The sequence below is a fragment of the Sylvia atricapilla genome, chromosome 10 (genome assembly GCF_009819655.1).
Source record: "Sylvia atricapilla isolate bSylAtr1 chromosome 10, bSylAtr1.pri, whole genome shotgun sequence".
Lineage (NCBI taxonomy): Eukaryota > Metazoa > Chordata > Aves > Passeriformes > Sylviidae > Sylvia > Sylvia atricapilla.
This window is the reverse complement of record NC_089149.1, coordinates 9,613,933-9,630,367: the sequence shown is the minus strand read 5'-3', so window position 1 is coordinate 9,630,367 and position 16,435 is coordinate 9,613,933. Positions and strand designations below refer to the sequence as shown.

The following is a 16,435-nucleotide window of genomic DNA, read 5'->3' as shown; positions in this document are numbered from 1 at the left end:
TGCTAGTCTCTTCACCTGTACAAAACTGCAAAAATCTGGGAACATGACTTTTCCCCTCATATTTATTCATTATCTCTTCAGCAAAATGTATCGACCACTATACCAAGCAGTGTGTGGAGAACGCGGAGCTGCCAGAAGGGGAGAAGAAACCTGTGGATGAGAGGCTGGAAGGGATAGTGAACAAAATGTTCCAGCGGTGCTTGGATGACCACAAGTACAAGCAGGCCATTGGCATTGCTCTGGAGACACGCAGGCTGGACATCTTTGAGAAAACCATCCTTGAGTCGGTATGTGCAAGAGACAGGAGGTGCCTGTAGCTAGGCTTTTCCAGGTATGGATCCAGAAGTCAAGTACGAGATCCATGTTGCTGTGGAACTTGCTCTGTTTTGTATGAACAGAACAAAAGATAAAACTCAGGGGTGTGCAGTTCAGCATGTTCGTGGAAAGCAGAGCCACTCAGGACTATCAAGTATAGTCTAACAGGATCCCCCCTGCCTTTGGGAAATCCTTGAGATACAAGTTTATGGGAAAATATTCCCAGGAAGCTTGGCTATGTGCTCTCTTCTTAAGGTATTGCCTGTCAGCTACTGGCAGAGATATAATACTGGCATAATGCAAGAACAGCCCTTTTATTTGTGCCTGTCATCTGCTGTAATTCACGGTGGGAAGGGATCCTTAGAGCTGGGTAAGTGATTTATTAATGGCAGGCAAAAGAAAAAAACTCCCATAGGTGGGTGAGCTGTTCTAATTTTCAGTGACTTTGTGCAGTCTTGGCCTACCATGACGCCAAGACAGTGCACATTGATTTTAAAATCCTTCACTGAGGGTTTAAGGTGAGTCATGTTACTGTTAGGGCAGAAAGAGAAGCAGGCCTGTAGTCATCTGCAGCAGCTCAGCAGTTGTGTGCAATTTTGTTATGCTGTAGTATCTTAATCATATGCCAGACATATAGCTTGAATCCTTTAAATTTTACTGCTTTTCAGCTTACAACTTTTATGTATGTTTGGATGTCTCCATTTTCTCCCATATGTCTCCTATATCAGTATGAGTGATAATCGTAAGGCATCCATCTTGCTTTCTTTGTCCTGTTTGTTGTGCTATGCATTTAATAACTTGCCATTATAAATCACTCATTCTGAATTACCTTTCTGAGGTCTAGTAACCAAGTGAGTTTCTCAGGCTTGATCTTTTCTTGGTGCATGGTTTGTTTTGCTGACATTTTATATTAGTACAGTGAATTTCACTGCATTCAAAACTGATTGAACAAGAAGGGTGAAGGGAAGACAGGTACTGTACTTTTAAGTTGATATTTTGCATGTTTTAACTTCTGAATTAAATATTGGTCCTGCATGATTTTGATAGTGTTTTTTCTTTAAACTGCAATACACCTGTATATAAGCTTTTCTGAAAATAGAAAAGGAAACAGTGAAGATTTATATGCACTTTTGGTCTGCTTTTTAAAATAGAAAAAGGGTAGCTTTATTTTCCTCTCTTAAGTCCTGCTTGTCAGTCTAAACCCATGCTTGATATCCCTGAATTTTTTTCAGAATGATGTTCCTGGGATGCTGGCCTACAGCTTGAAGCTCTGTATGTCTTTGATGCAGAATAAACAGTTTCGTAATAAAGTCTTGAGAGTTCTAGTTAAAATCTACATGAATCTGGAGAAACCAGACTTCATCAATGTGTGCCAGGTAAACTTTTCAAAGTAATGTTTAAAGATAATAAAAAGTTACTCTTCTTTAGGTATATTTGGCATGACATCTACCTGTTCTCTGTCTTTTGTTCAGTTAAATGAAATATCTTTCTCTGGTTGCATGTTTCCAACATATCAGAGTGAGACCAATTTGAAAAAAAGATGTCAAAATTGCATATTTGGTCAGTTTATACAGAGAGAAATCCATTCAAAGGCAGTTTGAGGACACAGACAACTCTAATAGAATATTTTAAGCCTATGTAGGGAGTATCAGATGATAGGTTCACAGCTTGGAATTTTATTTATTCCTCACGAGAACATTTGCAGTACTTTGTTTTTTTGGTAAGTCATTGTCTGAAAGTGTTTAGACAACCAGTTTTGAAGTTACTCAGATGTTCTCAGATCTTTGCCAGTCTTGGTATGCCACGTATACATGACTCAGTATTATGCCTGTTTCATTTCAGCTGAGACATCCCTACAGAATGACTGGTGCTGCTTCAATGTTCTTTTGAAATTTCTGTGTCTAGTAGGACAAATCTTGTTTTTCTATGAAAACTCTTCTGAGTTTTCTATTGTCTTCTATGAAAGAGAGAAAAGTTTTCTTTGAAGGGAGTATTCTGTGGAAGAGGGCATTGGTGTAACCTTGGGTAGTGTTGTTTTCTCATTCTGAAGTATCTGATGTCTTTTCCTATTTTTTTTTCTGTTCTTCCCTTTCTCCTGCTCAGTGCCTGATATTCCTGGATGACCCACAGGCTGTGAGTGACATCTTGGAAAAATTAGTGAAGGATGATAACCTTCTCATGGCCTACCAAATCTGCTTTGACCTGTATGAAAGTGCAAGCCAGCAGTTCCTGTCTTCTGTCATCCAGAACCTGCGCACAGTTGGAACTCCCATTGCCTCCGTGCCTGGATCCACCAACACCGGCACTGTCCCTGGATCAGAGAAAGACAGGTGGGGAGATTGGCTTGAGAGGTGGGGGAGTTGTTTGGCTCCAGTCCTGCTCGAAGGGAGCCTCATATTCCATGTGTGGATGCTTTTTACAAGCTAACAAGTTACTCCCCTTTATTTAAGTAATAGGTAAGACATGCTATTTGCTAAAAAAAAAAATTGTGTATTCTCAAAATCTTCTGGTTTTTAAAGGGATTTTTCTTTGCAGTTGAGATAAGCACCGAGCAGTTATACTGGGGCTCAGTAATGAGCAGTAATTCATTGAGCAATGACATGAGTTGCTTTGGAATGCTGATTCTGCGTGATCTTTGCAGCAACTTCCAGGGCTGAGGAAGGGAGGTTTTAGGGAAAAAGCTCATCACAGCTATGGGCAAATTTGGTTTCACATAAAAGCTCGTGGGAAAAGTGAGCTCAGATGATACTGTGGTGTCAACAGACCCTTTTGTACTTGCAGTTCAGAGAAGCGACTTCAAAACTTCTTTGAGTTTTTAAAAACATGTCTCCAGTGGTCAGTATCTCAGACCTTAATTGCAGGAAGCTGCTGCTAAGAAAAATCTAAGTTGGCACTAACTGTTCCATCATTTTTGTTTCTTCTTTTGGTGACTTACAGGAGAATTGGCCAATCTGTGCTAAGGTTGCTGTCCAGCTCAGGGGCAACATGGAAGAAGTTTGTTCCCCATATGCTCTGTAATCACCTTAGAATGCTTATTGGTGCTTTCATCAGAGCTCTCATGTCTGTGCACAACCTGCTCCCTTGAACTCTTTCATAGTGTGTGGTGGAGAATCTCACGTGGATCCAGGCTGGTTGAATTATAAGGGTTTATCCAGCTGTGGAGCTGAGTATAAATACTTGTGAATCAGTGATACAGGCTTGGCAAGCATTTTCCTCTTCCTCTCTTCTTTTCCAGTTAAATAAAAGGAAAGACACAGAATAGTTTATGTCAGCCTGTGAAGCATTAGAACAAGGTGCTAACAACAGCTTAATATGTTTAATTTCCATGTCAACACTCTAGAATCCATGCTAATAGTGACAAGAACAAGGCTTCTAGGGAAGGATGTAACTATCCTTGTGCCTTGTTTGTTGACCTTGTTTTCTCACCTGTGTCAGTTCATTTTGTACAAGCATCTTTATTTTTGTTGCCTCTGTAGATGGAATAAGAGAGTTGGATTTTCCAGGCCTTTGTCTTCGAGTTCTCTGAAAATTGAGTGGAAGGGGAGTTTTTTGCTCAGCAGTAAGCTCCAGATAGTCAGCCCTCATTCTATCGAAGTCCTCTTTTCTAGTCATCATCACCAAATCCCAGGCTACTACTTCAGGACAATGTTGAGACATAATTACAGTTCTTGACTTGTTGCAAGTGATGCAATTTTCATTTTTATTTTATTTCAGTGATGCTATGGAAGCCGAAGAGAAACCAGGAAGCACTTGTGCAGCAGGGAGGCCTGCAGAAATTGTGAGTGCTCTTTCTGAAACAGACCTTACTTAGGTGTTCTCTTTGGATGTCTAGGATTTCTAAATTGGTTTGGCTAATAAAGAATGGAATTCCCTTTCTGTTTTGTTTGGAGACAAGGTGACAGATGATCTCTGAGGGCCAAATATCTGACTTAATATCCAGCAGTTCAGATACCAAAAGCTGTATGGGAGTGGGAAATGGTCAGAGTTCAGTAGGAATTACTGAGTTCTGAAAAAGGAAATTGAAGAATCTGGCTCATGTGTTTGCTTTTTTGATATTGAAAAAATTAACTCATCTCAAAAGAAAGGGCCTGAAATTTAACTGCTGCTGAGAACCTTAGGGAGTGAATTATCTTGGATGCATTTTTTTTCCTCTCTTTCAAGAATCCAGCTGTAGTTCTGGTTGGATAGAACCGGTGCTGTTCTGCAGGAATGGCAGAAGGGGATACTGATGTAGCGTAGTTTCTTTTCCATGAAGGCATAAAGTTACCTCAGGCCTACATGGTGTTGTGTTGCTGGGCCAGTTGGTTGGAATCTTTTTGTTTAGTTTCTTTTCCCAAGTATTAGAGAAAGTCAGTTTACTTCTAACATGCACATACAGTTGCATTTCAGCATGTAGAACAGTTAATGCAGTTTTGACTTCTTGAAGACAAGAAGTGCTACCAGAGAGGAAGGTAAAACCCAAGACTAATTGGGTTTTTTTTCTTCTTTTTCTCCATGGTCAATGTTAGCAAACGAAACTTGGGAATCTTGCAGTTCACTTAAAAATTAATTAGGGGCAAACAGAAGTGTTTTCTTCAAATTTTATTTCACAAGAAAAACAAAAGGGATTTGGTTTCTTGACCCAGCAAGGAACCTTGACAGTGCTTTTGTACAGGAAGAGTGTCTTGAATCAGTGTCTGTTGCATTGACTTTGCTGATTGTGCCAAGTATACAAAAACAATCTGTGTGGCCAGAAATGTTCTTTAGCTTAATCTTCCACAATTCATAATGCTGACTACAAAGAAATAATTGAGGGAATTAGTTTAAAGGCTGAACTACTCATGCTTGAATGGTCTGTGACCAGCTAACAGTGTCAGGACAAAGAGCTGCACTGTACTTTTCATCCTGCTCAGAACAAACTTCAGTTTCTATAGATCCATTTTCAGCTGTTCCATCATGAGGAAGAAGGAGACTTTTCTCAAAGAGCTTTTGAAGATGAATGTATTAGTTTCCTAGTTCTACTAGCTGTTGTTCTAAATAAAGCTTGTAGCTCACAAGAATGATGCTGCAGCTCAGTACAGGGTCATGCAAAGTACTGTAGCTTTGTGACCCTGTCTGTGAGAGCTTCCATGAAAATACAGGTTCATTTATAAAAGGGTTTGCCTTTGGCAGGAGACTTATTGTCTTTGTAAGGCCAAACAGCAGCTTGCAGAATGTCAGGTGTCACCCATTGCTTCAATGAAATAATACATTTCTTTCTGAAGAGTATCTTCTCCCACCTCCACTGCTGTGCACAAAAGATTAGATTTCTGGGAGGTTTGGGCTTGTGCACCAAGGACAGAAACAGTGTCTTTTTAGTCCTAAATCCTGATAGGTTTTGGAATATGGTGATGGGAACGTACCAGAGCTGCTTCTTGTGAATTGTATTTTGACAGAACCATAGTTGGGTTCTCTTTGATTTTTTTTTCCTTTCTGCTTTCTTTCTTGTCAAGAACCCTGAGCCTAAGGACCAGATCTCAAAAATGATTAAAATTTTAAGTGGGGAAATGGCCATTGAGTTACATCTGCAGTTTTTAATACGAAACAACAATACAGACCTCATGATCCTCAAAAACACAAAGGTAAGAATGTTTGTTAAGTATGGTTTTCTTGTATTTATCTGATTTACCCTGTGTTGGTTTTGACTGTGCTGTTACTGTTTTTAATGATGGCTGCTATGAGCATGTTGCTATTTTAATTAGATTTTTTTTCTGATTGGTTATAGCAACTCATCTTTTCTTACCTTTTGGGTTTATTTTTCATCTTATCTTTTGCCCTTTTATCTGAAGGGCAAAATTTACCCTTCAGCTCCATGTCAGATCCATTGCAAGTGCTACTGGTTGGGAAGGGGGGAGTCAGCCAGGACTATAGGTTACAGTATGCTGGTATTTTGGTTGAGATGTTAGGTAAGCCCACACCACCAGCTTCTCAAGGGAATCCTGGTTTGTAGTAGAAGACCAATATTTCCATGTTAGAGACAAAACCAATCAGACACTATAATGTGGACAGAGTTGGTGAATGGAGTAACTGGGTTTTTTTTTGGAAGGTGTTACTCAAGAGTGGGAAAATGAAAACTTAGAGGTAAACTAGACTCTTAAATACTTTTAGAAAGAAACTACAGGAGAAGTTTGTATTTGTGAAGTAAGATGCACATCATCAGTAAAAGTAGTAGGGCTTGCTTGTTAGCAGGGTCATCTGTTTCAGACGACAATTCATATGTATTGGAAAATCTTTTCCATCTGCTGGTGAAGTGTTCAGGAATGATTCTGCAATAGAGTTCTGGGAACAGCCTGGAAATGTCAGCAGCACTCTCAGTGCTGTGCTCAGTTCTGGGAAGCAGAAGGGGGGTGGTTTGCCAGTTAAGTGGCAGTTGTAGTAATCACATCTCTGAAAGAAACTCACAAAAAGGATCATTTTGCATGGGAAAGATAGGCTGGGGATATGTTAGAGTGTATTAGCAATCTATTAGCTGATTACAGGGAAATTACTGGTTACATTGAGGATTATTATAGTCCATTTTCTAGTATACTGGCGGGCTTGTTAAGTGACCTTGGGCAGATCTTTTGCTGAGTGATGCTACTGATTGTTCTTGTTCTTTCAGGATGCAGTGAGGAATTCCGTGTGTCATACAGCAACTGTTATAGCAAACTCTTTTATGCATTGTGGGACAACCAGTGACCAGTTTCTTAGGTAAATCTATGGCAAGGAAGCTCCAATATCATTTAGAGGTGTTTGAACAACATTGTTGCCCTCCTTGATACTTCCAGAGTGGTAACTGCAGAACTCTAACGGTGTTAGAGAATTGTTTCTTTCTCTCTGTCCTCACAAACTTGCTTTGTTTGACAGCTAACTATATGAACAGCTTGGAGGGTGAAGATCTGGAATTTCTCTTCTCTTTGTTTACCAGTTAGAGAGTTTCTGACATGATGTATCTTTTTATAGTAGAGACTGACAGTACTGAATAACTCTTGTAAGGGAAATGCTAGGGCTGACCTTATGAGGGACTTAAGGAAAGCTGCAGAAACTCTCCTAACCTTTCTCCCAGAGAGTTGGTGGGCTGCATATTGAGCAGTTCTGTGTCTTTCACTGAGATCACCCATGTCTAGAAGCTTGACTACAATCAGGCAAATATCAGGACTGATGGAGAGAAATGTAAAGTGAAAATGTAGCTGGCTGCCTTCCCTTCTTGAGCTGCTTTAGTGAAAGCAGTCTTCAGTGCTCTTAAATCCTGCTTGCAGGATTAGGAACAGACTGTATGAAAAACTTTGTATAACTTTTCTCTTTTCCTCTTCTAGAGACAATTTGGAGTGGCTGGCCAGGGCCACTAACTGGGCTAAGTTTACTGCTACTGCCAGCTTGGGTGTTATACACAAGGTAACATTGTATTCTTTTCCTTCTGGTTATTGTAAATGCTTGACTTGTGAACACTGAAAATGTGGAAATAGAGATTCTGAATAGGGAGTGCCTGCACTCCAGTGTACCTGGCACAGTTACAACATATTTTGTGTCTTTGCACTAAAAAAGCTGTGTTTATATTATTTGATCTAACATCCAATATGATTTATGGTCTGTTTTGCTCAGAATCATAAAGGTGCTAGGATAACATGGCTGAAGGAGAGCGTATTTTTTCTCTTTGTGAGTTGAGATTTAATAGTTTCTGGGTATTAAAATTGCAGGTGGTTTTTAAGTGATTTTGGGACATACCAAAGTTCCTTACTGTAGTAACTTTTCAGTAAGTTTGAATGGTGATGTGTGGCACTGAAACACTGATTTTAGTGGAGAAAGTAATGGCTATAACACATGTTTAAAAATTACTTTGCTGTTTTTTCACATTTCACTTCCCACTGTCTTCCCTTCATGCTGGACACTGGACATCCAGGGTCATGAGAAAGAAGCATTACAGCTAATGGCGACCTACCTGCCCAAGGACACCTCTCCAGGGTCAGCCTACCAGGAGGGAGGAGGCCTCTATGCCTTGGGTCTCATCCATGCCAACCATGGTGGGGACATCATTGACTACTTGCTGAACCAGCTGAAGAATGCCAGTAATGATGTATGTACTGAGCTCAGCAGTGAGCCTTTATTTTGTTGGGAATATGCAGGAGGGTGCTGGCTGGTTTAGTAGTGGGGGGTAGAGGTAATTAAGCAGCAGCGTGGCACTTAGGCCTCCTCTGGTCCTCTAAAGATTGGTTTTAACAACCTGTTGCTTAAGGTTTAGGTAGGATTTTTAGGAAGTTCTTACGTACTTGACAGTGACTGTAGCTTCGTTATATTTATTACTTGTTATATCTGCTTTGTTTTGCTAGTAGACCTGCAGCATTCAGGCACTGTTATCATTTACAGCTTAGTTGTCAAGAAAATAAGCCACATAATGTTTCTACTAACCTGACCTGTAGTTTTAATGCATCTTGCACAGTAAGAAGTGTTTTAATTCTGCACTTAGTGTTTGTAGACCTCTAAGAAAAATGTCTTTAAAAGTTGGGAATAAATCATTGTCCCAGTATGTTCCCTCTTTCTCCTTGTGGAATCTCAAATTACTTTTTTTAAAAATTCCATGAACAGATCCCACTAGTTTTAATGCAAATGTATGCATTGTTAGAATAAAAGAGGTTATAGAATGTTTTTAAATGGGTACCTTTTTACCTTTTATTTAAAAGCTATTGTTAGCTTTTACATTGCACAGATGTATGGTTTATGTAAATCATTCAATAGGGAAAAATCTTGAAGTTACTACATACTACTTCGGTGCTATGTGTTAAGCTTCTGTTACTCACTATTTATGGGCTTTTGAACTGTTTTTCTATTTTCTGGCTCTTTCACTTGACCTGTTGCCTGAGACTGTGAAAGTGGTATTTCTAGCAGGTCAAGAGATCATTTTGGGTTGGTTTGGGGCTAAAAGGTTGCAGGTTTATATTAATGGAAGAATGTCTACTTCAGCTGAAGCCATACTGTTTCCTGTTTTCTGACTGACCTTGCATATGCTTCTCTAGATTGTGCGACATGGTGGCAGCCTGGGCTTGGGGCTGGCTGCCATGGGGACAGCACGTCAAGATGTGTATGATCTGCTGAAAACAAATCTATACCAGGATGATGCAGTGACAGGTAAATGTTCTGCTTTCAAAGCAAATAACCATCTGAGGCCTTATCAGGCACCTGGGCTTTTTTGTTGTGGTTTTTTTTTCCCCCCCCCCAGGTTTTCTATTAGCAGCATATATTGTTTCTACCTGTGTTTTATTTACTGACCTTTTCCTGGTCATTATAGTTCTTTAGTTATGTGTCAGTAATGTTCAGAGATCATGTCATGACTGGTACTGTGGCAAGTTTTTATAAGATGTTCTAGGTCTTTAAACAGCTCTGCTCTTTTCTTTGTCATGCTTTTTCTTTAGTGTGGCTGATCTCCAGAGCCATGTGCTTTTTTTGAGCTGAGTAATTGGCCTAGAGAAGCTTGTGGGAGTTGCTTCTGCATTGTTGGGGCTCATAGGAAAATGATCTCAGCAGCTCTTGGCCCAAGGAAGTGATAATTTAACTTAGAAGAGAAAATTTCTAAATTGTGGTTACAAACACCTTTCGCCATGAATAATGGAGTTGTTGGGCATGATGATGTTCAGAAGTGATATATTGGCCTACATCTGGTGTGATTCTCTAGATACAGTATTTATTACTTTTGGGAATAGAGTTGACTTTTTTGCTTTTCTGTGCTTTTCAGGTGAGGCAGCTGGCCTGGCACTGGGGTTGGTTATGTTGGGATCTAAAAATGCCCAAGCTATTGAGGACATGGTTGGCTATGCACAGGAAACCCAGCATGAAAAGATCCTTCGAGGCCTCGCAGTTGGAATTGCTCTGGTCATGTATGGGAGGATGGAGGAGGCAGATGCTCTCATTGAGAGTCTCTGCAGAGATAAGGTAAATTGAGCTGTGACTTAATCCCTGACTCTTGTGTTAAATGGATGACCTTCCTGTCCATTTGTGAATCTCTGTGGTGGGTTGGCTCTTGTGGACCGGAGAGGTTCTTACATAGGTCTGAAGTGGGACAGTTTCACAAGTTGCTGCACTCTGATCAAAAATACAAGAACAATGCTGCTTAGTTGTGTATTTCCTTAGCCTTGTACTTGGTCTTCATAGTCATGTGAGCAGCAACAGGGAGTAGAACAAGATGCAGTGGTTGAAAACACATGAGACTTGCTGTAGGTGGGTCATCTCAAGGCTCTGGTAGTGATCATTGCAGATAGCAAGTAAGAAGCAGAATGACACTTCTGCCCTTATACTCTTTGTCAGCCTGCAGCATAGCAGGGTCTGACCCCTGAGCTTAGTAATGACAACCCTGCTTTGGTGATTGTCTTGTTACTTGTCCCAAATAAACAATTAAGCAACAAGGGTGACCTATGGCCTGTTTGCAGATTCAAGACATAAGAGTAGAACAGATTTAAAGTTAGAATTACTGAGTTACCATTTGGATGGATGTGAAATATTGATGCTTTCTCTTCCAGGATCCGATTCTCCGTCGTTCTGGCATGTACACTGTGGCTATGGCATACTGTGGCTCAGGGAACAACAAGGCTATCAGACGCCTGCTGCATGTGGCTGTAAGTACTGTGGCCTTAGGAGCACATAGGAAGAAATTTGTGGTCAGGAAGCAAGCACATCATTTTGTCAGGCTTTGTGTCTGCAGTGTTAATTTTCTGGTCTAAATCAGAGATTGTGAAGTGATGAAAGCTTTACTTAGTATTATGAGTAGAACTAAGAAGGCCTTCTGAATTAGGGTAAGCAGACTTTCAGACTTTTAACCTGGTATCACAGAAAAGGACCCTGTTAAAATTTAAAGCATGAACCTAAACTACCCAGCTAACAGGTTTGCAGTGAATAGTCTGTATAATGGAGAAAAAAATGGATGATGATGTCTGTTCTTTGATTATCTGCTAAAGGATGAGGTCTGTCTGCTCTTTGATCATCTTGCAGTTGGTGTGCAAACACGGGTGAGGCTGTTTGGGCTAAGGCTGAACATGATTTTAACTAACTTTCTCTATAATCCTGTCTTCTTGATTGGCTGACATCTGGCCTGAAATGTTGCAGAGTCCTCAAGTGTTTTAACTGTATTCTGAATGTCCTGTTTTTCCTTCTGTAGGTGAGTGATGTGAATGATGATGTGAGGCGGGCAGCTGTGGAGTCACTTGGTTTCATTCTGTTCAGGTAAAGTGTCTTCCTCGGTCACTCCTGCAGCCTTGAATTTGATGTCTGTTACTTTTTCAGAAAATGAGTGTGCTACTGCTTTCACAGAGTAACTCAACTGCTAATTGAATGGATTTTGAAAAGTTAAAAACCTGAGAGATTAGTTTAGAGTTAGAAGCCTTCCTTAATGTTCAGCAGACGTTTAATGAGGTTTCTGTGGGTTTCCGGACTTGTGGCTTGTGGCTTAATAGTGCAGGATTGAGAGTTAATTAAAAATTAAATATACTGTGCTTATGCCAAGCCTCTTAAGGGCAGTAGTACTGAGACAAATATATCTGCCTAATGGCTATCTAAAATATTGTGACTTTGATTAAAAGAAGGTGAAGGAGGACCTTGAAATAGACTTTGTTTCTTAAGGATCAACTGTTAAACTGCAAAGTTCCTGTGCTTACAATGCAACATGATCCCCCATCACAAAATCGTCACAATGTTTCCTTTGGTTGTCTAAAGTGAAACCTATTTCTGAGATGCTATTGTGTAGTGCCTTACAGTCCTTGGGTAACGGTGGGGGGTTGAGGAATTAGAAGGCTCCCCAAGGACTACACCTGCATCTGTTAATGCAATGATGTGAGCACTGAGCCTGCAGCCTTTCAGTGTGGCTGAGAGGAGCTGGTGCATACTTGGGTCCATAACTGTAATTTAAAAATAGTTCTTCACATCTTCTTTTGAGTTGGTAGCTGTCCTTAAAAGCAGGATGAGACGTTTTTACAGATGGGGTTAAAACCTGGGTTACTGATGTGAGCAGTCAGTTTTTCTGTAACCAAATTGTTCCCCACACGGAAGTGACTCTGTGCTGTTCTGCTCTATCTGAAAGATAATTGAATGTGGTTTGCAAAGAGGACAGATTCTCTCAGTGGGCAGCAGGTGTCTCTCAAGTGCTTCTGCTCTGTTACCTCCGAGCAGCACAGCTCATTCCTTGCTGCTTGGGGATCTCTCCCTCTCCTGGAGCCAAGGGATCTGTTTAGCTGACTTCTGTATCTGTGTACAGAACAAAAATTCCATGCAGGCCTTCCATAGTTTCAGGCATCTTTTTTCAAAACAGGTTGTGACAAAGCTCTTTTGAGCTCAGATTTCAGTGTAATTTTTCTTTTCAACAAATGCAAAACACAATTTGACATGGATAGCTCTTAGCAAAATGAGAAACTTTCAAGGCTCTGAGCTAAACCATTTACCATGTGCTGGCGTCTTGCTGGAACAACATAGTTCAAGGCCTGTTCTCTCCATATCCAGCAATGAGGAAATGAGTGACATAATCTTTGACTCTTTCACCTGCTGTACATGGTTCAGATGTTATCCTGCCTCTTCTCTTCCCTTTCTGGAGACTTGCATTTCAGAACCTACTTGTGCAATAAGGAGGAGCATTTCCTTATAAATTTCGGTGTCCACCTTACTTGGCAGTCAAGAACTAAAACTTTTTAGCTGATTATTACTGGCTCCTGGAGGCAAAAGGTTTGTGTTAGGCTGTGGTAGTTGCCAACGCTTTTCACTTTAACTAGTTGTATGCTCTGGCCCAGCTCAACAATGCCAGCATACAGAGGCATAATAACCAAGTGAGTTGTGAGTTTGTGAGATTTCATGGTTAAAATGACATTTCTTTCTTAGGGCTGTTGTTTGTTGAAGTCTAACTGGATTTGTTTATAAAAGCCACTAACATAGCATTGAATACTGGCAAGAGTCAGTGATTTGTCAGGTGCTGGGTATACAGAGTTTTTGAATGAAGTGTTTTATAATGGGAGGTGAGCAGGTCTCAGATACACTGAGCTAAATCACAGAAATTAATGCAATTTTAAGTGAAGAAAACATGACTGAAAGTCCTATGAAAAGAGTTCTTATTGAATTCTTTGTATGGGGTTCTAGAAAGGGAACTGTGAAATCAGAATTGAAATAAGAGAATACATTTGTTTCATGCACTCTACATTTTTCTTGGGCAGTCCATGGCATTCATGTAAGGTTGAGTATGCTGGAGGTGTGAGTTTGTCTGCTGGATTGTGCACTTTAGCAGCCTCAGACTTGTGCTTCTGTCTGTTCCTCCTTATAGGAGTAGTAAAATCCATATAAGGGTGGAGATTACACAGTCAGAGGATGATAATTTCCTTAAAAGCACCATTGTTTGAACATGACAGAACTACAGCCCACAAACTCACGTTGTGTCATAAATATCCAGTTTGTTTTCTCCTGTTGTTACAACTATCTGTGAATAAATGTTCTTCCTCTTGGATTTGAACTAAAAGTGTCGTAAACGTCACAAAACTGCTAATTTTAGGTAATGCATCTGCATAGCAGAACATTCTGTAAGGCTTTGCTGTCCTTGTTTTCCTCTGTGAGTCTTCACTGCTATCACATACATACAACTCTGCATACACTCACTCAAGAGCCCATCTTGACTTTTATTGTTGGTAATGAAAACAACACAAAGTAAAATGTGATAGAACATAATGTAATAAAACATGACATTTAATTTTTAGAGCAACAAGGTTTTGCTTGAACTTGAAGATTACCTCTATTATATTTTTTAAGCATGGTAATTCTTTTATTTTTTTCCTTTGGGTTTTGAATTACTGGAAAAATCTACCAAAAAAATGTGTGTGGCTTTTTTCATTTTTCAGAATTCATGAATCAAGGTTTAGATAGAATATTCTAGTCTAGGTTCTTAAGTTTTACCTAAGAATTGCAAGATTGAATTTTCCAGTATGTTATAAAAGATAATAAATCAGTCAGCTGCAATCCTCCTGAGGGATTGGGGAAGCAGGGCTTAGTGCAGCTGTAACAGTTTTACTCTGGAATATTGGATGCACTTTTGCCTGGCTGTGGAAATGTCTGTAGGCAAGTCACCCAAGTGAGCAGAGCAGTATCAATCACACTGCTTGAGTGCAGAATACATTGCAGGTCCTATTTCTATAGCACAAAACTTCCTTGTCCTATTCTTGGGCTCCCCAAAGCTTTCCAGGGGACCCTGTATGTAGAATTCAACCTTGACCAGCATCATTGCTGCTGTTAATTCTGGTTTTACTGGCTGTTTAGAAGCAGTCCGTAGCTTCAGACTGAGGATGGAAAGCACAGCTTGCTGGCTATAGGACTTGGTGTGGCTTTTTTCCCCTCTTGGCTTAGTGCCATACAAAAATTAGGCACTAATTACATATTTTGGAGCAGATCATTTTCATGCCACTATATTAAATTATCAGAAAATGATCTGGTGCAAGAAAATTGTTTCAAAACTGCCTCCTCTTTCCTTTCTTTTCACATCCAAAACGACAGTCAGAAACTTATGTGGTGCAAAAATCTGAGACTTTACATCTTCTCTCATTTTAAAAATGGCCACCTTTTACAGGCAGCACTTCTAAGTAAAATGTTATAATAAAGTGATACAGAGGCACTAATAAAGCTTGGGATGTTTGGAACGTGCAGTGTGGATGTAGGGCTGTACAAGAAGCTGTATTGTGAAATAGGAAAAAGAGAAAAGGTGTATTGACTTGGCTACTGTCAGGTGTCTCTTTTCCCAGTCCTGGTCCCTTTGCCAATGGTCACAGATAGCAAACTTACCTGATTCTTGATGTTTATATACTGGTGGTTCTTTCTGGTGAAGTGGTTTATGAGATATTTACGACTGTTGGAAAACAGCAGTTAAAGAACCTGTGATTTCTGGTCAGATTTTTTTAAAGACTATTATGATGAGATGGAAAACATGATAAATTTAAAGTGTTTTGCTTTTTTAAAATAGAAAGACTTATTTTTATCATAATTTTTACCACTCTAGATCATGAATTGATCTTTGTTGGTATTGCAGAGTGAGATGTGATTGGATTATGTAGTCAGCCTTATTTTTACATTGTTAGAGCAGTGCTGCAGAGTATCTAAACACTTTATATAAAAAATGAGGAGGTAAATGTTTTATGGGTAGAACAAATCTGATTGAGAGAAAGATGTATTCCTTCAGTGTGGGATGGAGCAGTGCTTGCAAGCATGAACTGAAAACATTTTATGCTCTCATAGCAGTTGTTAAATCCAGGGGAATAAGAGTCATGGGGAAGTGGGACTTGAGTTGTAGGATGCTGCTTTTGTCTTCATGCAATACTGTTGGGAAAAGGCTGAGGGCAAGAGAGGGAACACTGCAGCCTCTAGAGTCCCAAGAGGAAGATGTAGTCTCGGCTGATAAGTGTAGGTTACTCAAACATGAAGAACTCTGCATGGCTTCTGTTCAGTTTTTCATTTTAGGATGATGCAAGTGAAATAGTAATGTTTCCTGCTTTTGTATTCTTTGTGTTTACATAGCCTTTGGTATTTTAAGGCTATATATTTGTTGTAAGGCAAACAGATCAGATACTTAGATTTTATTCCAGGAAGACTTGGACAGCTTGTTTTCTTTATATCCTGTAACCTAGCTTTACCCAGAAGGCAGATAGCAGATGATCTGGGTAATTGAGTGTGAGGCTGACAGTCACTCTAATGTCATCTGCACCAGTGACTTTCTAATGTTTTAATTGTGAAGAGGAATTCAGTGAAACATATCAGCTTGTTAATTCTTGCATAGGAAAGATTAAAAGGGTTTTGTTTACAATCCAACACATTTTATCTTGTCATATTCAGTCTTCCTGGGATAGGAGAATGAAGGTCCCTTTCAAAGAAATACTAGCAGAAATCTTACTATAATCAGAAAAAGGCTTAGACTTTCACTGAAGTTGTGCAGGGTTTAATGAATTTGAAAATGAGTTGCAATTACCTGTGTAGAATATTTGTCTTTACAAAGGATCCTTTAGAGATTAAAAAGCTCTTGATTTTTAAGAGCGTGATGTTGTTTTTCAGAGATTGGAAGGGATCTGAATATCTGTGTGCAAGGAATCATAGCTATGGCTTGACAGATAGGGCTGACATGAATTAT

General features: G+C 39.7%; 1 protein-coding gene across 1 annotated transcript in view; it reads left to right on the top strand.

Moving 5' to 3' along the window:
• PSMD1 (proteasome 26S subunit, non-ATPase 1) overlaps positions 1-16,435 on the top strand; it is a 67,262-nt gene that overhangs the window by 4,538 nt on the left and 46,289 nt on the right. The window contains exons 5-16 of the mRNA XM_066325913.1: positions 82-287; positions 1,548-1,691; positions 2,419-2,645; positions 4,030-4,093; positions 5,787-5,915; positions 6,935-7,023; positions 7,629-7,707; positions 8,213-8,386; positions 9,324-9,435; positions 10,040-10,236; positions 10,821-10,916; positions 11,456-11,520. Of these exons, the coding sequence (XP_066182010.1) occupies positions 82-287; positions 1,548-1,691; positions 2,419-2,645; positions 4,030-4,093; positions 5,787-5,915; positions 6,935-7,023; positions 7,629-7,707; positions 8,213-8,386; positions 9,324-9,435; positions 10,040-10,236; positions 10,821-10,916; positions 11,456-11,520 (1,582 nt within the window). The remainder of the gene's footprint in view (positions 1-81; positions 288-1,547; positions 1,692-2,418; positions 2,646-4,029; positions 4,094-5,786; positions 5,916-6,934; positions 7,024-7,628; positions 7,708-8,212; positions 8,387-9,323; positions 9,436-10,039; positions 10,237-10,820; positions 10,917-11,455; positions 11,521-16,435) is intronic.